The sequence below is a fragment of the Dama dama genome, chromosome 10 (assembly GCF_033118175.1).
Source record: "Dama dama isolate Ldn47 chromosome 10, ASM3311817v1, whole genome shotgun sequence".
Taxonomy (NCBI): Eukaryota; Metazoa; Chordata; class Mammalia; order Artiodactyla; family Cervidae; genus Dama; species Dama dama.
The window spans coordinates 20,519,078-20,544,214 of record NC_083690.1 but is presented as its reverse complement, the minus strand read 5'-3'; the positions used below and the strand labels follow the sequence as shown (position 1 = coordinate 20,544,214).

The 25,137-nt window shown below is 39.3% G+C and overlaps 1 protein-coding gene across 1 annotated transcript in view; it reads right to left on the bottom strand.

Annotated features, from left to right (window-relative positions):
- LOC133063215 (phospholipid-transporting ATPase ABCA3-like) overlaps positions 1-25,137 on the bottom strand; it is a 215,743-nt gene that overhangs the window by 178,684 nt on the left and 11,922 nt on the right. The window contains exons 4-7 of the mRNA XM_061152338.1: positions 23,509-23,650; positions 9,167-9,423; positions 3,320-3,436; positions 2,443-2,560 (exon numbers count right to left, since the gene is read on the bottom strand). Coding sequence (XP_061008321.1) covers positions 2,443-2,560; positions 3,320-3,436; positions 9,167-9,423; positions 23,509-23,650 — 634 coding nt within the window. The remainder of the gene's footprint in view (positions 1-2,442; positions 2,561-3,319; positions 3,437-9,166; positions 9,424-23,508; positions 23,651-25,137) is intronic.

Below are 25,137 nucleotides of genomic sequence, written 5' to 3'. Positions count from 1 at the left end.
TTTTAGATGGGAAGAGTCATTCTAACTATTTAGTCTACTATACCACCAGAAATAAAAGTCCTTTTTCTTAAGTTTTTATAAATACATTGACTCTTGTCTGACAATCTTATTTTGATTTTCAACATATCACTTTCTGTTTTAGCTCAACATACTATTTTTCTTTATCCACGATTTTGTTAATTGTTTTGTTGAGGTCCTCAAGACCACCTCTGGATTCAGTCACTTTCTAGGACAATTCAAGGATATAGCATATAGTCATACTCAAGAGTTATGATGAATAAATAATAATGCTATAATAACAATGTAAGAATACAAAGCACAATCAATGAAGGGAAAAGGAGCATGTGGCAAAGTGCAGATGGAAACAGGCACAAGTTTACAAGAGTTCTCTCTTAGTGAAATCACACAGGTTATGCTTAATTCCTCTAGCAAGGAACTGTGACAACATATATAAAATATTGTTGGCCAGATAGTCATTAGAGATTGAAGGACTAAGGTTTTCGTTGGGAGCTTGTTACACAGGTGTACCTAACACATATCAAGACTCAAGACTCCCAGAAAGCAAGCCTGTGTTTAGTATAAAAACTGTTTGCACAAGCACTTTAGGAACCATGAGCCACTCTTACTATTAAGAGAATGGGGAGAAAATTCTAAAAATTTAAGTTCTTAGATGCCAAACAAAGGCCAACCTTTCTAGGAAAGCTTTCTAGGGAAATGAGTTTCAGGACTGCTATGTGAATTCCTTTCATCACAATTCCCAATACTAATTGTGAATTATGAAAACCAATCAGCGATATTTGTGATAATATGCAGGTCAGGAAGCAACAGTTAGAACTGGACATGGAATAACATACTGGTTCCAAATAGGAAAAGGAGTACGTCAAGGCTGTATATTGTCACCCTGCTTATTTAACTTACCTGCAGAGTACATCATGAGAAACACTGGGCTGGATGAAGCACAAGCTTGAATCAAGATTGCCGGGAGAAGTATCGATAACCTCAGATAAGCAGGTGACACCACCCTTATGGCAGAAAGTGAAGAAGAACTGAAGAGCCTCTTGATGAAAGTGAAAGAGGAGAGTGAAAAAGTTGGCTTAAAGCTCAACATTCAGAAAATTAAGATCATGGCATCTGGTCCTATCACTTCATGGCAAATAGATGGGGAAACAGTGGCAGACTTTAATATTTTTGGGCTCCAAAATCACTGCAGATGGTGACTGCAGCCATGAAATTAAAAGAGGCTTGCTCCTTGGAAGGAAAGTTATGATCAACCTAGATAGCATATTAAAAAGCAGAGACATTACTTTGCCAACAAAGGTCCATCTAGTCAAGGCTATGGTTTTTTAGGTAGTCACGTATGAATGTGAGAGTTGGAGTATAGAGAAAGCTGAGCGCCGAAGAATTGATGCTTTTGAACTGTGGTGTTGGAGAAGACTCTTGAGAGTCCCTTGGACTGCAAGGAGATCCAACCAGTCCATCCTAAAGGAGATCAGTCCTGGGTGTTCACTGGAAGGACTGATGTGGAAGCTGAAACTCCAATACTTTGGCCACCTGATGTGAAGAACTGATTCACTGGAAAAGACCTGACGCTGGGAAAGACTGAAGGTAGGAGGAGAAGAGGACAACAGAAGATGAGATGGTTGGATGGCATCACCGACTCAGTGGACATGAATTTGGGTAAACTCCGGGAGTTGGTGAAGGACAGGGAGGCCTGGTGTGCTGCAGTCCATGGGGTGGCAAAGAGTCAGATATGACTGAGTGACTGAACTGAACTGAAGTGATTAAAGGTTATATTTTGATACTTAAAATTCTTACTGCAAAAATATATTTATACACTAAAATTATTTAATATGGACTATACTTATTCAATACAGAAAATACAGGAGAAATAATGCTTAATAGGTGTGGTATAAAAAAGAAATATTCCTTAATTTGGGGGGAAGGTATTAAAAATTGTCAGTAGAAAATTATTTCTATAAGATCTGTAGTAGGCCAATCTGGGGTTATCTGATGATATACATCTTTCTCATGTGGGCTTTCATGAAGAATCATTTTCCTTTGTCTATGTATGTGATACAAAGTCTTACCATATGTTAAGTACATAAAGCACATGCTGAATAAATGAATGAATGAATACCTCCTTCCCTTGATTTGCTTTCGGAAGTGATTTGAAATCAACTTCTGCAGGAAGCACTGTTTAATCTATCCTAAGTTCCAACTGGTAACAATCTTATTTTATATACTGTTTTTACACATGATTGGGCAGTATTAAATTTCAGTGCACCCTCTACCTCCTGTAAAATCATTTCATGTGCAATTCATCTTCTATATTAGAATGTATGCCAAGACTGTATGTGAGATAGCTACGTGGAGCTCCCAAATATGGCCTTATTTTGGTCAATTAAAATGGTAATTCTGTTACAGAAGAAGTCTTAGACTTACCTTTATCGAAGAATGTGCTAACCATAAAACCAAAGAATATTGAAGCAGTGGCATAACACATAAGAAAGACAAAGATGAAACTATAGTCACTGTAGCAGAAGACTGGATCATTGAAAATCTACAATAAAACAATTATGACATCATGTAAAATATGCAATAAGCAGTACCATATAAACACAAGTGAAGAGGGAGAAAACTATGGCCCTAAAGAAACAGATCACACTGCCCAGTGACTGAAACTCAATGAGATGCCAAGTTGACTAATTGACTTATTTCTTACAGAAGGATTAATGTTTTTCTCAGAGATTTGGCAGTCTCTGAATTTCCATAAAAGCCATTTTTCATTCTCTTGAAAACATGAGACTAACCAGTCCATACTATGATTACTTTTTCCTTCTCAAAGGATAGTTGCAGTAGGTTGCAATCCACTGGAACTAAAATGTTAGATGTAACAGCCATATACAGCATGTAGCTATTGAACACTTGAAACATTAAGCACTTGGAAAGTAGCGAGTGTGACTGAGGAGTTGACTTTATTTTCACTGAATTTTAGTTATTTTTAACTTAAACTCGAAAGATAAAGCAGTGTCAAATACAGATGAAGTATTTCTAATGAAAATACAGTGCATAAATTGAGATGTGCTCTAAATATGAAATATACACTGGAGTTGTAAGTATTTAGTACAGAAAAGAATGTAAAATATCTCAATTTTTAAATTGGCTGCATACTGAAATAATATTTTGTATATATTGGCTAAATCATATACACTATGAAAATAATTTCACCTTTTCCTTTTTAAAATTTCTAGTAGCTACTAAAATCCTAATAGTACATGTATGACTCATTTCTATTGGGCAGCATGAAACTAACACTTGCCTTGGCAAAAACTAACACACATATCAAGGAGACAATAAAGATATAAAAAAAGAAGAACGTGAAGAAATACGCAGCCCAGATCATCCAACTTCTAAGTCCAACTGTAAGCTGGTACTCCTGTAGGAAATTCAAAACAAATCAAATATTAAATATATCAGCAATTCATAACATTTTCACATACACTTAAAAACTAAATTCTCATAAAAACGCATTTAAATGGATAATATCTTCATTTTATGAGTGAAAAAAAATCAAGGCTCAGAAAGTCATGTGAATTGATTACATTTATGCAGTTAGTAAGGGCAGTATTGACATTCAAATCTTTTCCTCTTGAGTTCAGAAATCTTTTGTCAACATTACACCTAGTATTAAACCAAAATGGAGAGCATTTAAAAATAAACTTTGAAATATCGAGATTAAGATCTTTTCCATTACATCCACTTCCAGGGATATTAGATAAATGTGTTTATGGTTTCTTTCCTTTTCTAAAAATTCAATTGTAAATTAGAAGTCAGCAGTACTTCTTATACTTGTTCTTTTTAGGCAATGAGTCTTTTCCTTCCCTCTAGCTTGTCTCTGAGTTTTTGGAACTGTGGCTTGATGTCTACCATTAATTTTGTAAAAGTCTCTGCCATTATTTCTTTAACTCTATTTTAACATTTCCTTTTTGAATTTCAATTATATACACGCTATATCATTGATGGTGTCCTATAGCTTTTCAATATTTTCTCCTGGATCTTTACAAAGTGTTTTCTTTTTGCACTTAAGTTTGTGTAATTTCAACTTTCTTGTATTCAATTTTTGATTCTTTCCTATCAAGGTCAAGTCTACTTATGAGTCTGTCAAAGGTAGCCTTCATTTTGTCAGCACGCTTTTTTTAATTTCTAGCAATTCCATTTGACTCCTTATAGCTTGCTGTTTCCGATCAGTTCAGTTCAGTTCAGTTGCTCAGTGGTGTCTGACTCTTTGTGACCCCATGAACTGCAGCACACCAGGCCTCCCTGTCCATCACCACCTCCCAGAGTTGACTCAAACTAATGTCCACTGAGTCAGTGATGCCACCCTCTGTCGTCCCCTTCTCCTCCCACCTTCAATCTTTCCCAGCATCAGGGTCTTTTCAAATGAGTCAGTTCTTTGCATCAGGTGGCCAAAGTATTGGAGTTTCAGGTTCCACATCAGTCCTTTCAATGAACACCCAGGACTGATCTCCTTTAGGATGGACTGGTTGGATCTCCTTGCAGTCCAAGGGACTCTCAAGAGTCTTCTCCAACACCACAGTTCAAAAGCATCAATTCTTTGGTGCTCAGCTGTTTCTGATAGCATTACCTATCTGATCATGCATGTTACCTGTTGCACTGAAAAGAGAAAGCTTGACACTACTATTTTTAAAGAAGGCATGTTTGCAAGATTGGCCTTTGGTTGGCATATGGAAATTTGGCTGATAAACCACTCCCTTCACTGATATAAAACATTTTCTAAATGATAAGCGTGGCTGACTGTGCCTAAACTGTTTGTACAAATAATATGGTGTATGCTGGATATCTGCTGTCTAGGAGTTTGGAATTTTGGTATGTGGTAGGTCAAAGGTGCTTATATAATATAACCAGCATGCCAATCAAAACCTTGGATGCTAAGTCTCTAATGGATTTCTCTGGACAAGAACATCACAAATATGTTGCTGGATTTTCATCACTGGTGCAAGAGTATGCCCTGTGTGATCTCTTGTGAAATTACTTGTGGAAGTCTACAGGTTAATTCCTCTAGGCTTTCCCTGTGTCATTTTCTCTTATGATTCAGCTATCACCTATACTTACTCTACCATTAAAATAAACCTTAGCTGTTAGCATATCTACATGCTGAGTCACATGAATCCTTCAAGTGAATTTCAGAAAATAGGGATAGTCTTAAGGATCCTGGACACCTCTATCTTTTCCTTTAGTGCCTTAAATTATTAATCACAGTAATTTAAACTGTGAGGCATGGGTCAGCGGTGGACTGTGGCAGGGCCAGGGGCATTGAATGCCCCAGTGCTGCACAGGACCTTTTGAAAGAGGTCCTTAAATTATCTTCATTACCTTCACCAGTCTGGCCTCAGGTAAAACAACAGGGAGGGAACACAGCCCCGCCCATCAATATGAAATTGGACCAAAGATTTACTGAGCATTGCCCCACCCGTCAGAATAAGACCCAGTTTCCCACTCAGTCAGTCTCTCCCATAAGGAAGTTACCATAAGCCTCTTACACTTATCCATCAAAGGGCAGACAGAACGAAAACCACAATCACAGAAAAATAATCAAACTGATCACATGGACCACAGTCTTGTCAAACTCAATGAAACTATGAGCCATGCCATTTAGGGCCACCCAAGATGCATGGGTCATGGTGGAGAGTTTTGACAAAACATGGTCTATGAGAGAAGGGAATGGCAAGCCACTTCAGTATTCTTGCCTTGAGAACCCCAAGAACACTTTGAAAAGGCAAAAAGATAGGACACTGAAAGATGAACTCCCCAGGTTGGTAGGTGCTCAATATGCTACTGGAGAAGAGTGGAAAATTCTGAAAGAGATGGGAATACCAGACCACCTGACCTGCCTCTTGAGAAATCTGTATGCAGGTCAGAAAGCAATAGTTAGAACTGGACATGGAATAACAGACTGGTTCCAAATAGGAAAAAGAGTATGTCAAGGTTGTATATTGTCACCCTGCTTATTTAACTTATCTGCAGAGTAGATCATGAGAAACACTGGGCTGGATGAAGCACAAGCTGGAATCAAGATTGCTGGGAGAAATACAATAATCTCAGCTATGCAGATGATACCATGCTTATGGCAGAAAGTGAAGAACTGAAGAGCCTCTTGATGAAAGTGAAAGAGGAGAGTGAAAAAGTTGGCTTAAAGCTCAACATTCAGAAAACTAAGATCATGGCATCTGGTCCCATCACTTCACGGCAAATAGATGGAGAAACAATGGAAACAGTGTCAGACTTTATTTTTTTGGGCTCCAAAATCACTGCAGATGGTGATTGCAGCCATGAAATTATAAGACGCTTGATCCTTGGAAGGAAAGTTATGACCAACCTAGAGAGCATATTAAAAAGCAGAGACACTACTTTGCCAACAAAGGTCCGTCTAGTCAAGGCTATGGTTTTTCCAGTGGTCATGTATGGATGTGAGAGTTGGACTGTGAGGAAAGCTGAGTGCTGAAGAATTGATGCTTTTGAACTGTGGTGTTGGAGAAGACTCCCTTGGACTGCAAGGAGATCCAACCAGTCCATCCTAAAGGAGATCAGTCCTGGGTGTTCACTGGAAGGACTGATGTTGAAGCTGAAACTCCAATACTTTGTCCACCTGATGTGAAGAACTGACTCATTGGAAAAGACCTGACGCTGGGAAAGACTGAAGGCAGGAGGAGAAGGGGACAACAGAAGATGAGATGGCTGGATGGCATCACCGACTCAGTGGACATGAATTTGGGTAGACTCCGGGAGTTGGTGAAGGACAGGGAGGCCTGGCGTGCTGCAGTCCATGGGGTCGCAAAGAGTCGGATATGAATGAGTGACTGAACTGAACTGTACAGTGGAGAAATAACTCTAGAAAGAATGAAGAGATGGAGCCAAAGCAAAAACAACACCCAGTTGCAGATGTGACCAGTGATGGAAGTAAAGTCTGATGTTGTAAAGAACAATACTGAATAGGAACCTGGGACGTTCAGTCCATGAATTAAGGCAAATAGGAGGTGGTCAAACAGGAGATGGCAAGAGTGAACATCGATATTTTAAGAATCAGTGAACTAAAATGGATTGGAATGGGTGAATTAAATTCAGATGACCATTATATCTGCTACTGTGGGCAACAATCCCTTAGAAGAAATGGAGTAGCCCTCATAGTCAGCAAAAGAGTCTAAAATGCAGTCCTTGGGTGCTATCTCAAAAACAACAGAATGAACTCTGTTCATTTCCAAGGAAGCCATTCAACATCACAGTAATCCAAGTATATGCCCAACCAGTAATACTGAGGAAGCTGAAGTTGAATGGTTCTATGAAGACCCACAAGATCTTCTAAAACTAACACCCCAAAAAGATGTCCTTTTCATTATATGGGACTGGAATGTAAGCACAGGAAGTCAAGAGATACTCAGAGTAACAGGCAAATTTGGCCTTAGAGTACAAAATGAAGCAGGGCAAAGGCTAACAGTTCTGGCAAGAGAATTTACTGATCATGGCAAACACCCTCTTGCAACAACACAAGAGATGACTCTACACATGGACATCACCAGATGGTCAGTACCAAACTCAGATTGATTATATTCCTTGCAGCAAAGATAAAGAAGCTCTATACAGTCAGCAAAAACGAGACCAGGAGCTGACTGTGACCCAGATCGTGAACTCCTTCTTGCAAAATTCAGACTTTTGCAAAATTGAAGAAAGTAGGAAAAACCACTAGACCATCCAGCTTTGACCTAAATCAAATCCCTTATGATTATACAGTGGAAGTGACAAATAGATTCAAGGAATTAGATCTGATAGAGTACCTGAAGAATTATGGACAGAGGTTCGTGATATTGTACAGGAGGCAGTGATCAAAACCATCCCCAAGAAAAAGAAGTGCAAAAAGGCAAAATGGTTGTCTGAGGAGGCCTTATAAATAGCTGAGAAAACAAGAGATGCTAAAGGCAAAGGAGAAAAGGAAAGATACACCCATTTGAACACAGAGTTCCGAAAAATAGCAAGGAAAGATTAAAAAGCCTTCCTCAGTGATCAGTGCATACAAATCGAGGACAACAGTAGAATGGGAAAGACTAGAGATCTCTTCAAGAAAATTAGCGATACTAAGGGAACATTTCATGCAAAGATGGGCATAATAAAGGACAGAAATGGTAAGGACCTAACAGAAGCAGAAGATATTAAGAAGAGGTGGCAAGAATACACAGAAGAACTATACAAAAAAGATCTTCATGACCCAGATAACCATGATGGTGTGATCACTCACCTAGAGCCTGACATCCTGGAATGCAAAGTCAAGTGGGCCTTAGGAAGCATCACTATGAACAAAGCTAGTAGAGGTGATGAAATTCCAGTTGAGCTATTTTAAATCCTGAAAGATGATGCTGTGAAAGTGCTGCACTCAATATGCCAGCAAATTTGGAAAACTCAGCAGTGGCCACAGGACTGGAAAAGGTCAGTTTTCATTCTAATCCCTAAGAAAGGCAATGCCAAAGAATGTTCAAACTACTGCACAATTGCACTCATCTCACACACTAGCAAAGTAATGCTCAAAATTCTCCACCCAGGCTTCAATAGTACGTGAACCAGGAACTTCCAGATGCTCAAGTTGGATAAATAAAAGGCAGGCGAAGCAGAGATCAAACTGCCAACATCGATTACAGATTTGTCTCTTTGAAACTTTTTTTTCTTAATTTTTGGTGTGGCTTGCAATCCTTTGTTGAAAATCAGACATGTTAGCTAGGGGAGCATATATGAAGGTAAGTAGGCCTATAGTGTGAGACTTCATATTAGATTAGCTAGGACCTGAGTTGTTTGAAATTTTAACTCTAGGTACTGCAAACATCAAATTCCTCTAGTGACCTTTCACTGTGTCCCTTCTTGCCATCAGGTTTTACTTTTACTTTTCTGCTGCTCCACACAGTTTGCTTCTGGAAATCGGCCAGCTTGGTATTCACTCTTCCTGCTCTGTATTTGTTGTTACTGGGATATAATCTACTTCTATGGGATGCAACAACCATCCACAATGCTGAACATGCAGAAATAATCCAATCCTCTGTGTAACACAACTCTACATGCTTACAAATCCTTTAAAGAAACTTTATAAGAAAATAATTTGGATTACCTTCAATCTTTTCTCCTTTTCCCATACAATAGATCGAATGATGGAAAGTACAGTTGGAGAGAACATGAGTATGAACATCAAAGGAAGGAAACTACCAGTGAGTAAAAGTACTCCATCATCAGGATAAGCTGGATATGGAAATCTCTGTACAAAGATGCTGACATTGTCAAACAACTGTTTAGCACTGCTCTCATGATACACAATGATGGCCTTATCTAAGGCATGCTGTATAGCCAGGAATCCTTCTCTGATGTACCCTATATGACAAAATAAACATCATCAAGTAAAACATGCCAAGGAACATCTAATCAGACACATGCAAAAAGCAAGGTAATTCAAGCCAGTCACAGCTTATCACATATAGAACCTAAACTTAGTGTTGCATCAGGGCTAACTGAACATAATAGCTCTGAGAACCTATTATAGTTCTCACACAGAAACAAGGGTTACTTCTTCAGATTGAATCTAATTCACATCTTCTAAAAATTAAATATATTTAATAAAAGTGGTAGATTTGGTAAATGTAATTCATATTTACAAAAAATGCAACTTTAATTAAACACTGGTGAGATGAAGCCTTGGAAATATAAAATAAAACATGAAAGTCAGATTGACAGATATATATAGTGAGAAATACAGTTTGGACCCCAAGGAAAATTGTTTCACTGAAACCAAGTTATCCATAAAGCTAAAAGGCAGTTTAGGATTTAACTTGCTTTTCTTTTACTTATTTTTTCTACTTGGAATGTGCTTTTAATTTACAAATCTAGAGTCTTATGCATTGGTAAAATAGATGAGACTAAAAAAAAATAATTACACTTGGGATAGACTCAAACTGCTTCTTTAAAAACTGAAGAATAGTTGATTTACAATAATGTGATAGCATCAAGTATACAGCATAGTAACTCAAGTACATTTTTTCAGATTATATTCGACTACAGGTTAGTATAAGAAACTGAATGTAATTCCATATACAGTAAACTCTTGTTGTTTATCTATTTTATGTATTTTGTAGTTGTTCAGTTGCTCAGTCATGTCTGACTCTTTGTGACACCATAGACTGCAGCATACCAGGCTTTCCTGTCCTTAACCATCTCCCAAAGCTTGCTCAAACTCATACCCAATGAGTTGGTGATGCCATCCAACCATCTCATCCTCTGTTGTCCCCTTCTCCACCTGCCTTCAATCTTTCCCAGCATCAGGGTCTTTTCTAATGACTCAGCTCTTCACATCAGGTGGCCAAAGTATTGGAGCTTCAGCTTCCACATCACTTCCAATCAACATTCAGGGTTGATTTCATTTAGGATTCACTGGTTGGATCTCCTTTCAGTCCAAGGGATTTTCTTTCTTTTTTTTTTTTTTTTAGCATGCATGTAACTATATTTTAAGTTAACCATCCCAACTTTTACCAACTTTAAGTCTTGCCTCACTTTGTCACTCTTGCCCCCAATGTGTCAGGTTCTGGGGTGCATTATATTTTGCTAAATTAATAAAGAGTAAAGTGGTTGAATTGGTAAGACCTAAGGCATGTTTTTGATGTGGCCAATAATTCTTGAGTGCTAACTACATGCCAGGCATTAGTTCTTTTTTTTTTTTATTAGTTGGAGGCTAATTACTTCACAACATTTCAGTGGGTTTTGTCATACATTGATATGAATCAGCCATAGATTTACACGTATTCCCCATCCCGATCCCCCCTCCCACCTCCCTCTCCACCCGATTCCTCTGGGTCTTCCCAGTGCACCAGGCTGGAGCACTTGTCTCATGCATCCAACCTGGGCTGGTGATCTGTTTCACCATAGATAATATACATGCTGTTCTTTCAAAACATCCCACCCTCACCTTCTCCCACAGAGTTCAAAAGTCTGTTCTGTATTTCTGTGTCTCTTTTTCTGTTTTGCATATAGGGTTATCATTACCATCTTTCTAAATTCCATATATATGTGTTAGTATGCTGTAATGTTCTTTATCTTTCTGGCTTACTTCACGCTGTATAATGGGCTCCAGCTTCATCCATCTCATTAGGACTGTTTCAATGAATTCTTTTTAACGGCTGAGTAATATTCCATGGCGTATATGTACCACAGCTTCCTTATCCATTCATCTGCTGAAAGGCATCTAGGTTGCTTCCATGTCCTGGCTATTATAAACAGTGCTGCGATGAACATTGGGGTGCACGTGTCTCTTTCAAATCTGGTTTCCTCGGTGTGTATGCCCAGAAGAGGGATTGCTGGGTCATATGGCAGTTCTATTTCCAGTTTTTTAAGAAATCTCCACACTGTTTTCCATAGCGGATGTACTAGGTTGCATTCCCACCAACAGTGTAAGAGGGTTCCCTTTTCTCCACACCCTCTCCAGCATTTATTGCTTGTAGACTTTTGGATAGCAGCCATCCTGACTGGCATGTAATGGTACCTCATTGTGGTTTTGATTTGCATTTCTCTGATAATGAGTGATGTTGAGCATCTTTTCATGTGTTTGTTAGCCATCTGTATGTCTTCTTTGGAGAAATGTCTGTTTAGTTCTTTGGCCCATTTTTTGATTGGGTCATTTATTTTTTTGGAATTGAGCTGCAGGAGTTGCTTATATATTTTTGAGATTAATCCTTTGTCTGTTTCTTCATTTGCTATTATTTTCTCCCAATCTGAGGGCTGTCTTTTCACCTTACTTATAGTTTCCTTTGTAGTGCAAAAGCTTTTAAGTTTCATTAGGTCCCATTTGTTTAGTTTTGCTTTTATTTCCAATATTCTGGGGGGTGGGTCATAGAGGATCCTGCTGTGATTTATGTCGGAGAGTGTTTTGCCTATGTTCTCCTCTAGGAGTTTTATAGTTTCTGGTCTTACATTTAGATCTTTAATCCATTTTGAGTTTATTTTTTGTGTATGGTGTTAGAAAGTGTTCTAGTTTCATTCTTTTACAAGTGGTTGACCAGTTTTCCCAGCACCACTTGTTAAAGAGGTTGTCTTTTTTCCATTGTATATCCTTGCCTCCTTTGTCAAAGATAAGGTGTCCGTAGGTTCGTGGATTTATCTCTGGGCTTTCTATTCTGTTCCATTGATCTATATTTCTGTCTTTGTGCCAGTACCATACTGTCTTGATGACTGTGGCTTTGTAGTAGAGTCTGAAGTCAGGTAGGTTGATTCCTCCAGTTCCATTCTTCTTTCTCAAAATTACTTTGGCTATTCGAGGTTGTTTGTATTTCCATACAAATCATAAAATTATTTGTTCTAGTTCTGTGAAAAATACCATTGGTAGCTTAACAGGGATTGAATCTATAGATTGCTTTGGGTAGTATAGCCATTTTGACAATATTGATTCCTCCAATCCATGAACATGGTATATTTCTCCATCTGTTTGTGTCCTCTTTGATTTCTTTCATCAGTGTTTTATAGTTTTCTATGTATAGGTCTTTTGTTTCTTTAGGTAGATATACTCCTAAGTATTTTATTCTTTTTGTTGCAATGGTGAATGGTATTGTTTCCTTAATTTCTAGTCCAAGGGATTTTCAAAGTCTTCTCCAATACCATGGCTCAAAAGCATCAATTCTTTGGTGCTCTTTTATGGTTCAACTCTCAGATCCATACACGAATACTGGAAAAGCCATAACTGTGACTATATGGACTTTAGTCAGCAAAGTGATATTTCTGTTTTTTAATAAGCTGTGTAGGTTGGTCATAGCTTTTCTTTCAAGGAACAAGTATCTTTTAATTTCATGGCTGCAGTCACACTCTTCAGTGATTTCAGAGCCCAAGAAAATAAATTCTATCACTGTTTCCATTGCTTCCCCATCTATATACAATGAAGTGATGGGACCAGATGCCATGATCTTAGTTTTTTGAATGTTGAGTTTTAAGCCAGCTTTTTCACTCTGCACTTTCACATTCATCAAGAGGTTCTTTAGTTTCTCTTCACTTTCTGCCATAAGGGTGGTGTCACCTGCATATCTGAAGTTATTGGTATTTCTCCCAGAAATCTTGATTGCAGCTTGTGCTTCATCCAGCCTGGAATTTTGCATGACGTACTCTGCACATAATTTAAATAAGCAGGGTGATGGTATACAGCTTTGACGAACTCCTTTTCCAATTTGGAACCAGTCTGTAGTTCCATGTCCGATTCTAAATGTTGCTTCTTGACTTGCATACAGGTTTCACAGGAGGCAGATAAGGTGGTCTGGTATACCAATCTCTTCAAGAATTTTCCACAATTTGTTGTGATGCACACAGTCAAAAACTTTAGCATAGTCAATGAAGCAGAAGTAGGTGTTTTTCTGGAATTCTCTTGCTTTTTCTATGATCCAACAGATGTTGGCAATTTGATCTCTGGCTCCTCTGCCTTTTCTAAATCCAGCTTGAACATCTGGAAGTTCTCAGTTCACACACTGTTGAAGCCTAGCTTGGAGAATTTTGAGCACTACTTTGCTAGCATTTGAAATGAGTGCAATTGTGTGGTAGTTTGAGCATTCTTTGGTATTGCCTTTCTTTGGGATTGGAATGAAGACTGACCTTTTCGAGTCCTGTGGCCACCGCTGAGTTTTCCAAATTTGCTGATATACTAAGTGCAGCACTGTAACAGTCTTTTAGGATTTGAAATAGTTCAGCTGGAATTCCATCACCTCCACTAACTTTGTTCATAGTGATGCTTCCTAAGGCCCACTTGACTTCACACTCCAAGATGGGCTCTAGGTGAGTGATCACATCATTGTGGCTATCTAGGTCATTAAGATATTTTTTGTATAGTTCTTCTGTGTATTCTTGCCACCTCTTCTTAATATCTTCTGCTTCTGTTAGGTCTTTACCATTTCTGTCCTTTATTATGCCCATCTTTGCATGAAATGTTCCCTTAGTATCGCTAATTTTCTTGAAGAGATCTCTAGTCTTTCCCATTCTACTGTTGTCCTCGATTTGTATGCACTGATCACTGAGGAAGGCTTTTTAATCTTTCCTTGCTATTTTTCGGAACTCTGTGTTCAAATGGGTGTATCTTTCCTTTTCTCCTTTGCCTTTAGCATCTCTTGTTTTCTCAGCTATTTATAAGGCCTCCTCAGACAACCATTTTGCCTTTTTGCACTTCTTTTTCTTGGGGATGGTTTTGATCACTGCCTCCTGTACAATATCACGAACCTCTGTCCATAATTCTTCAGGTACTCTATCAGATCTAATTCCTTGAATCTATTTGTCACTTCCACTGTATAATCATAAGGGATTTGATTTAGGTCAAAGCTGGATGGTCTAGTGGTTTTTCCTACTTTCTTCAATTTTGCAAAAGTCTGAATTTTGCAAGAAGGAGTTCACGATCTGGGTCACAGTCAGCTCCTGGTCTCGTTTTTGCTGACTGTATAGAGCTTCTTTATCTTTGCTGCAAGGAATATAATCAATCTGAGTTTGGTACTGACCATCTGGTGATGTCCATGTGTAGAGTCATCTCTTGTGTTGTTGCAAGAGGGTGTTTGCCATGATCAGTAAATTCTCTTGCCAGAACTGTTAGCCTTTGCCCTGCTTCATTTTTTACTCCAAGTCAAATTTGCCTGTTACTCCAGGTAACTCTTGACTTCTTACTTTTGCATTCCAATCCCCTAAGTTGAAAAGGACATCTTTTTTTGGTGTTAGTTTTAGAAGGTCTTGTAGGTCTTCATAGAACCATTCAACTTCAGCTTCTTCAGTATTACTGGTTGGGGCATATACTTGGATTACTGTGATACTGAATGGTTTGCCTTGGATACAAACAGAGATCATTCTGTTGTTTTTGAGATTGCACCCAAGCACTGCATTTTGTACTCTTTTATTGACTATAAGGGCTACTTCATTTCTTCTTCTAAAGGATTCTTGCTCACAGCAGTAGATATAATGGCCATCTGAATTAAATTCGCCCCTTTTGATCTATATTAATTCACTGATTCCTAAAATATTGATATTCACTTCTGCCATCTCCTGTTTGACCACTTCCAATTTACCTTGATTCATGGACTTAATTCTAGCTTCCTATGCAGTATTCTTTACAGCATCGAACTTTACTTTCACCACCAGACACATCCACAAGTGGGTGCTGTTTCTGCTTTGGTCCAGCCTCTTCATTCCCTCTGGAGCTATTTCTCTGCTCTTGTCCAGGAGCATATTAGGCACCTACCGACCTGGGGAGTTCATCTTTCAGTGTGCTATCTTTTTGCCTTTTCATACTGTTCATGGGGTTCTCAAGGCAAGAATGCTGGTCGTTTGCCATTCCTTTCTCCAGTGGACCACGTTTTGTCAGAACTCTCCACCATACCTGTCCGTTTTGGGGGACTCTACATGGCATGGCTCATAATTTCACTGAGTTAGACAAGGCTGTGATCCATGTTATCAGTTTGTTTAGTTTCCTGTGACTGTGGTTTTCATTTTGTGTGCCCTCTGATGTATGAGGATAAGAGGCTTGTGGCACCTTCCCTGATGGGAGGGACTGGCTGTGTGGAAAATTTGGTCTTGCTCTGGTGGGCAAGGCCATGCTGAGGAAATATTTAATCCAAGTTTCTGCTGATGGGTGGGACTGTGTTCCCTCCCTTTAGTTTGGCCAGAGGCCAAACTGTGGTAGGGGAAATGGTGATGTCCTTCAAAAGGACTTATAGAGCCTGCTGGGCTTCTCAGGACTGTTGTAGTCAGTGCCCCTGACCCCACAGCAGGCCAACGTCGACTCATGCCTCCGCTGGAGACTCAAGGACTCACAGGCAAGTCTGGCTCAGTCTCTTGTGGGGCGACTGCTCCTTTCCCCTGGGTCTTGGTGGGCACAAGGTTTTGTTTGTGCCCTCCAAGTTTTTTTCCCTAGTCCTGTGGAAGTTCTGTAATCAAATACCACTGGCTTTCAAAGTCAAATTCCCAGGGGGTTCTCAGTCTCTTTGCTGGATCCCCAGGTTAGGAAATCTTTTGTGGGCCCTAGAACTTCTGCAACAGTGCAAGAACTTGTTTGGTATAATTGTTCTCCAGTTCATGGGTCATCTGCTCAGTGGCTCTATAGTGGAGCTAATGGTGACCTCCTCCAAGAGGACTTACGCCTCACACCGCGCCACCCAGGTCTGATGCAGCCAGAGCCCCTGTCCCCGTGGAAGGTCACTGCTGACTCGTGCCTCTGTAGGAGACAGACACCCCAAGGTAGGTCTGGCTCAGTCCCTTGTGGAGGTCACTGTTCCTTTCCCTGGGTCCTGGTGCGCACAATTATTTTTGCATCCCCTCAGCATCTGGCAGGTCTGAGACTTGATTTTAAACATGATTGCACCCCTCCTACTGTCTTGTTGGGATTTTTCCTTTGCCCTTGGATGTTGGCTATCTCTTTCTGCTAGGATCCAACATTCTCCTGTTGATGGTTGTTTAGCAACTAGTTGTGATTTTGGTATTCCTGCAGGAGAAGATGAGCACACATCCTTCTACTTCAGTATCTTAGAAGTTAATCAGTCTAAGGCAAGGATGAGACTTTAATCAGGGAGCCATCTGACCAAGAAGATGGAGGGCTAACATCTCAAAGTAACCATATTATCTGGGTCTGGATGCCAGGTTCTTTTATAGATCAGAGATCAGGGGGAGGTGAGGAAGCAAAGTAAAAAGGCCATTAATCTTGCAAACATCTCCTAGAATGGCAAGCCTCAGGCAGGGGATGTGTTCATTTCTTCCCGCCAGACAGGTGGACAGAGTTCTGAACAAAGGCACTTTAGTTTAACAGTCAGGCAGATGGGTAGGACTCTCTGAGGCAGAGCATTCTGTATGATTATACTAACAAAAGCAATGAAAAGCAAGTCAAAGAAACAGTTTCCGACATGGAGTCAGCATTGGCTTCTTCTCCACAACATATTCGCATTCCACTCAAAGCATCTCCTTTTCTTCTGAATTCATGCTGAGATTTCTCCCCAGAAACATCCTCAAGTCCAAGACACTTGGTTTAGAGCCTCCACAGTCATTCCCTCAAGTATGGAACCTTTTGGAAACGGAGCTATGGTTCTCACTGCTGAAGCAGCACTCCAGGCTATGGGGGTGCAAGCCTGGCTTGCCCTGCCTCTTCTGTGATGCCCTTGGTCTAAGAAGCTGCTTGCATATGCCTTCTGCTAGCTGTAGTTGCATACTGCATTTTATGTATGAAAATGAAAGTGAAGTTGCTCAGTTGTGTCCGACTCTTTGTGACCCCGTGGACTGTAGCCCACCAGGCTCCTCCGCCCATGGGATTCTCCAGGCAAGAATATTGGAGTGAGTTGCCATTTCCTTCTCTAGGGGATCTTCCCGACCCAGGGATCGAACCCAGGTCTCCTGCATTGCAGGCAGACACTTTAACCTCTGAGCCACCAGGGAAGCCTAGTTACTAATTTTTTAAGGCTGGGAATCAGAATTAATTTTATACTTTTCAGTTTTTCTCGTATCAACATATAAACATTATAGAGTTATTTCTAAGCATTGCTTTTCTTTAGCTGTATCCTCCTAATTTTTCTCCTGAAATTTAACATGTTATTTTTGGGAGAAAAACACCCTTTGCACTTCCTAGATTCAGATGACTATTTCCTTTCCTATGGTAGGGAATTTTTTTTTACTATAATCTCTTCAAGTATTTTATCAGTCTCTTTCTCTTCTCCTTCAGCGATCACTAAACTTTGACTGCAGATGAGTTTAATGTTGTCCCAAAGGTCTCTAAGACTGTCTGCATTTCTTTTCATTCTTTTTTCTTTATTCTGTTCTGCAGCAGTGATTTCCACCATTCTATCTTCCAGCTCACTTTATCCATTCTACTGCCTCAGCTGTTCTGTACTTTATTCCTTCCACTGTCTTTTTCATTTCAGTTATTAGATCATTCATCATCACTGTTCATCCGTTCTTTAGTTCTTCTAGATCTTTGTTATACATTTCTTGTACTTTCTCTATCTGTACCTCTATATCCCAAGATCTTGCATCATCTTTATTATCATTGCTCTGATATTTTTCAGGTAGATTGCCTATCTCCTCTTTATTTAGTTGGTCTTGTAGGGTTTTACATTTCTCCTTTCTGTAACACATTTCTGTTATTTCATTTTGTCTAACTTACTGTGTTTGTGGTCTCCACTCTGAAGGCTGCAGGATTGTACTTCCTCTTGCTTCTGGTGCCTGTCCCTTGGTGGGAAGGTTCAATCCAGGGGTTTGTGCAGCTTTCCTGGTGGGAGGGAGATGAGTCTTGCTCTTCTGGTGGACAGGGCTGTGTCAATGGGCGTGTTTTGGGGTGTCTGTGAGGTTAGTTCAACTTTAGTTATTCTAAAGTTTAGTTAGTTCCCCCTGTGTACTAATGGGTGGGGCTGTGTTCCTGTTTTTTTGGTTGTTTGGCCTGAGTCATTCCAGCACTGGAGCTTGCAGGCTGTTGGGTGGGGTTCAATATTGGGGCCAAGATGGGCAACTCTGGCAAAGCTCATGCTGATTAATATTCTGGGGCTGGAAATTCTCCAGTGGTCCAGTAGGTAGGACTTGGTGCTCCCACAGTAAGAGCTCAGGTTCCACCCCTGGCTGGGAAACCAAAACCCCACAAGTTACATGGCATGGGCAAGAAAACAAAAGAAACAAATGATAAATGAACAGACAGACAAAACCAAGACAAACCATAAAAACAACCCCCCCGGCAAAAAAAGAAGGAAAACAACCAAAGAAAAAATTCCAAACCAAAACAAAGAATAAAAACAAAACAAAGCCCCCGAGAAGCAAAGATAATAATACAAAAAAACAAAAAACAGAAAAACAAAACAAAAATTAAAGTAAAACAAAAAAGAAAAATACAAAGTTTGTTTAAAACAAACAAAAAATAACATTACAATTCCCTGTGGCCTCTGCTATCAGTGTCATTGCCATCCTTGTGAACCACAGTCAACCACCACCTCCTCAAGAGGCCCTCCAAGACCTCTAGGTAGGTCATGAGACCTCCTGTGGGCACTGTGGTGGGAGCTCAGATTCTGACCTGGCCCAACTTCTGCATGTGTGTGCCCACAAAGTCCACAGCTGCTAAAGTCAAACCTATCTCAGTTGTGGGACACTCACTGTCCATTAAGATGTTCCACAGGTGCTGGGTTTACTAAGTCCATCACAGGGATTTAACCCACACCTTGTGCAGCTGCAAGAAGCGATTTCAGTTCTTCCTTAGTCACACAGCCTCTGAGACTCAGCTTAAGTTTAGGCACAAAATTTGCATGTGGGCCACCCTCAGGCATCTGTTCCCTGTTCAGATGAAACGGGGTGAGGGCGTGTTTGATTGCTTAGGTGGGAGGGAGAGAGGCTGGTGTGTGGGTACAGAGGCCTTAATGGTGGCCCCACCCTTTGGGTACCACTCAGGGTGCATCCCTCTGAGGGGAGACAATGTTTCCTCTGGGAGCAATCAGGCTGCAGAGCGCCTCAATTATGTCCTTTGAGGTTGTCTCCATGCAGCCGACAGAAGTCTTCTTAGTTGTGCTCTCCAAACCCCATGCTTTAGCACCCAGTCCCTGCCAGCACTGGCAGACACCATCTAAGACTGAGGCATGGACCATCCTGTAAATCTTGCTCTGCTCTGCTTGCCACAGACCAGCTGCCGCAATCCTTTCTGATAGCCCTCAAAGCTCTCCTATTTCATCTGATCTTGAGGAAGAGTGAGGGGGCTTCCCTGGATATGATAACTTCTCCCCTCCTTCAGCTTCCACCCAGGGGTGTGAGTCCCACCTGTGTCTTTTTTTCTTCCTTCAGGAAAACTCCCTGGGGTTGGGAATTCCCTGGCAGTCCAGCGGCGAGGACTCAGCACTCCCACTTGGGGAGTCTGGGTTCAACCCCCAATCAAGGATCCACGATCCCGGCAAGCCATGTGGCCTGTCCAAAAACAAAATAAACAAAACAGACAAACAAAAATCAAAACAAATAGCAAAAATAAAACAAAACAAAACAAAGAAAAAAACAAGGAAACAACAAACCAAAAACCAAAACAAAACCAAAACAACTAACAACAAAACAAGAAAAAAAACAACAAACAACCACATAAAACCAAAAAGATATTCTCCGAAGAAAATAAAAATAGAATAAATGAAAATTAAAAAAGACAAAATTAAAAAAAAAATAAAACAGGAACAACAACAACAAAATTCCCTGGGGCCTCTGTTGTCAGTGTCCTTATCGCCATGGTGAACTATAGCCAACTCCCACCTCCCCAGGAGATCCTCCAAGACCTCCAGTTAGGTCACTGGACCCACTATGGGTAGTGTGGAGTCAGCTCAAATTTTGACGTGGCCCATCCCATTCCCTACCCTGTGTACGTGGCCACAAGTCCACAGCTGCTAAAGGCAGACCTGGCTCAGCTGCAGGAGCAATTTTCCATTAAAATGTTCTCTAGGTGCTAAGTTCACCAAGCCCCCTGTGTGGGATTAATCTAGGGTTTGTGAAGCTTGAAGGAAAGATGTCAGTTCTTGCTCAGTCTCACAGCCCTAGGGCTCTGCTTTGGTTTTGGCTGCACCTCTGTATTTGGTTCACCCACAGGTGTCTGCTTCTTGCCCAGCCAAAAAGGGGTTAAAGGCAGAAACTGGGGGGAGTACTGACCTGTTTCCCACCATTTTGCTACACATATTTTTTTCTGCCCTCTTCTATTTCTGAAGGATGTTAATTATACAGTTTATTTTAGTACATGGCATTATGAGGGAATGTTCTAATCTCATTGTTTTACATGTAGCTGCCCATTTTTTTCAGCGTAACTTATTGAAAAGACTGTTTTTTCTTCATTGTATATTCTTACCTATATAAACTGACTATAGGTCTGTGGATTTATTTCTGGGATCTCTACTCTGTTCCACTGGCCTATGTACCTGTTTTTGTGCTGCACCATTCTGTTTTGATTACTGTGTATTTGTAGTGTAGTCTGAAGGCAGGGAATATGATAGCTAGCTTCAGCTTCATTCTTTTTTATCAAGCTTGCTTCGGCAATTTGGAGTCTTCTGGTTCCATATAAATTTTAGGATTGTTTGCTCTAGTTCTGTGAAAAATCTCATAGGTATTTTGAAAGAGATTGTATTAAATCTGTAGATTGCTTTCAGTATGGCCATCTTAGCAATATTAACTTGCTAATTCATCAGCATGGACCATCTTTCCCTTTTTTTGAGTCATCTTTAATTTCCTTCATCAATGTTCTATAGCTTTGTTTTTTTTTAAAATAGAAACTCTTTTCTATGAAGGAATTGCTGTTTTTGGGCTTCAAGAGATTCTTTTGTGGTTATAAAATTGAAATATCAAGCATTGAGGTTTCTCATTCCTTCTTTGATATATTTAGTACCTATCCGAGGAAGGTCCCCCTGAGGAGGACATAGCAACCCACTCCAGTATTCTTGCCTGGAGAATCCCATGGACAGAGGAGCCTGATAGTTTGCAGTCCATATGGTCTCAAAGAGTCAGATATAACTGAAGTGAATTAGCACGAAGCAGTAGCTGTCTTAATATTCTGCTCACCTACTTGTCAATCCTTCTTAATCTCTGTATCCTTGTCTTCTTTTCTTTACTCTTCCTTAATTTAAATATTACCAAACATGCTTCATCAACCCTTCTTTTCATAACATATTCCCACTAATAGTATGGTATTAAGGAAACCCAAGCACATACTGCCTGGTGTCTAGTAACATAATACTCAAAATCAAGAAGTGAAATAACAAAACAAAATTCAGATGTCCAATGCAAAAAAAGGGTCATTCTCTGAAACATTGCAATCAATTATATAAATTGTGAAATACAGGTCACAGTCATCTTTATTCATCAATAGAAACAAAAGTTTGTGTTCAGATTTAAACAAATACCAAAGATGGACATGAGTGTCATTACTTGGAGAGTGTCATTACTTGAAGAGATGCATCCACCACCATATCATTTCTCCTATTCAAACTAAATATTGCTGTGATTTTGTCTCTCATAACTTCCAGGAAGAGATTTCATACTCCTTCACTTTACACATTAGATATTTAATGATCTATTTGCCTCTTAGCTTCACCTCGAATAGCCTCCTATATAAGTCTCTATTCTCGCTATAAAAAAGAAAACAAAATACCATGTAGTCCTCTGAATGTGGCATCCTATCTTGATGTGTTCATGATCTTACTTGCACTATGTGGAATAGTACTCATTTATCTCCATCTAGCTAATTCATATAGTTACTTGTAGACTCAGCTTAAATTCTTTCTCAACAGACTACATAAAGATTATTTTTAATGACTGTCTAATATGTCCATCTATTCTCTTACTGGTTATGACGTTTCCAATTTTTGTTGCTAATGCTAAAATGTGCATAGATTTTTTTCTTCTACTGAATATTTGCTAAATATTAAAAGCTCAAGGGCTTCCCTGGTAGCTCAGCGAAGAATCCACCTGCAATGCAGGAGACCCTGGTTTGATTCCTGGGTTGGGAATATCTGCTGGAGAAGGCATAGGCTACCCACTCCAGTATTCTTGGGTTTTCCTGGTAGCTCAGTTGGTATAGAATCTGCCTGCAGTGTGGAAGACCTGGGTTTGATTCCTGGGTTGGGAAGACCCCCTGGAGAAGGGAACAGCTACCCACTTCAGAATTCTGACCTGGAGAATTCCATGGCTGTATCGTCCATGGGGTCACAAAGAGTCGGACATGACTGAGTGACTTTCACTTTCACTTTGCATATAAATCTCAAGTATAGTTGGTAAACTCATATTACACATTAAGGGCTTTTCAAGAAAATATGCAATATGAAAATGTGAATTAAAAATTATCATCACAAGTTTTAAAGTTTTAGATCAAATCAACAGAATTATACATAGATATGAATATTCAAACAATACCAATAAATTAAAATATATGTATTTGGAAAGCAGAACACCAAACCACAATTAAATAAAGATAAGCGTATTGGTATAAGAATTGAAAGAGTTGCCCTGGTGGCTCAGTGATAAAGAATCCACCTGCCAAAGGAGACATGGGTTTGATTCCTGGGTTGGGAAGTTCCTCTGGAGAAGGAAATGGAAACCTACTCCAGTATTCTTTCCTGGGAAATCCCATGAACAGAGGAGCCTTGCAGGCTACTGTCCACAGGGTCACAAAAGATTCTGACATGAATTAGAGATTAAATAAGAACAAAGCATAATATACATACATATATTATATATTCTCTCTCTATATATATATGTTAGTTTACCAAATGTATAAGATTTAGTAATTTTTATATAATATACATTTAATTTAAAAATTACAAGTTAAGAATAAAGTGATTTATTTCATATAATTATATTGATACATATATGTGTACATACACATATACACATACACACATATATACACACAATATAAATAACATATATATCATTATGCAAGTATAATAAAAATTAAGTATGTATATGCATTAAGAATCTGCTCACCAGGACCTCCTCCATCATGATGATCTGGATTCCTGGGTCCTACAGAGGGCCTATTAGGAAAAAGTAAGGTTGTTTTCCAGCCTATCTCGTCTGGCCATATGATAGTCCTCTGTATAGCAGCAAAACGCAGACGATACTTTACCTAGAAGTAGCAGCAGAAAACAAACAATGTTTAAAACCAAACTAAACTGAAAAGCAAATATTAGAAAATAAAGCAAAGTTAAATCCACATACGAAACCATGTGATTTGAAATTGAGACTCATCTGATATGAAAGTGGTTCTGAATGCCTGCAAGTGACAGTGACTCCAAGCACAACAAATATAATCCAATCATATTTATATTTTAAGTCCTCTCCCAATGCAGACAGTTCACAAAAAGAAGATATACAGGTGGCCCACAAATATATAAATAGCTTCTCAATGTCACAGAATGGAATAAATACAAATTAAAACTACATTGATATCTTTCTTACCTGTCACACTGGAAAAGTCAAAACATACTGTGTTAACATACTGCGTTGACAAGGCAGTCAACGGGCACTTTAATACATTGCTTTAGTATGCAAAATGGCACAATAATAATGGAGAATCTGACAATGTTTCACAAAACTATATATGCATGCATTGTTTAATTCAGCAATCATACTTTCAGTAACAGACTTGGACTATAAACCTCAAACAGTATGGGAAAAAAACCACATGCACAAGGTTATTTGTTGTAACATTATTTGTTGTGGAAATACAGCATATTGGAATCAACCCAACTGCTCATACATAAAAGACTGCACAAATTACAATACAGAGTTCTGTATCTGCTCAAGGTATAGTCAGAAAACAGAAACTAGATAACCTAATGGATAGGTTATACTATCTATACTAGATAACCTAATGGATAGGAGAACTCTAAGATATCAGATAGAGACAGAAGGAACTAGTCATTGGCCCTAGGACTAAGGAAACTAAACCAAGGGTTTGCAATTATTAAAAATTGCGAACTTAAATGAGAGGTCATGTGGGGATGAAAAATCAAGCCTCAAAGGAGGGGCATATGTCAGCTAGTACTGGGTTATAGAGCTTGAAAGAGGGAACTTTGGACGGGGACCTTGACTTCTGAAAAGGAGCTCCAGTTGCCTAGTGCTGGGTATCTTTGAGAGGGTGTGACAAGGTTGATATTGAAAAGCGTTGAGCAATCTTCAAACTGCATTTGTCTGCCGCTATGAGAAAGAAAATGCTACTGACAAAAGAGAGAGATATTTCTGGGGTGTCATTCACAGCAACTACAAGCAGCCAGAAAGCCAACAGAAAAGTTCAAGCTACTTTTTTTCCTCCAAGTCTGGCTTCTAGTCTGCCTCTAGTGTCTTTTATTAGCTGAGTCCCATAGGTGGCTGAAAAAAGCTGTAGCATCAAAAAGCAAAGTAGAAGAATGGATTTATGGTTCAAAAAGAAAAAAGAAAAAAAATTACTGACAAGTATGCTACCTTTTCCATAAAAAAGGCAAAATTAGGTGTGCATATATGATTTATATTATACATCAGGGGTAAGCTTAAATATATATATCTATATAAACTTGTATATATGTAATATCTATATACTTTATCTATCAATATACTTAAGTTTTGGATGCGCTG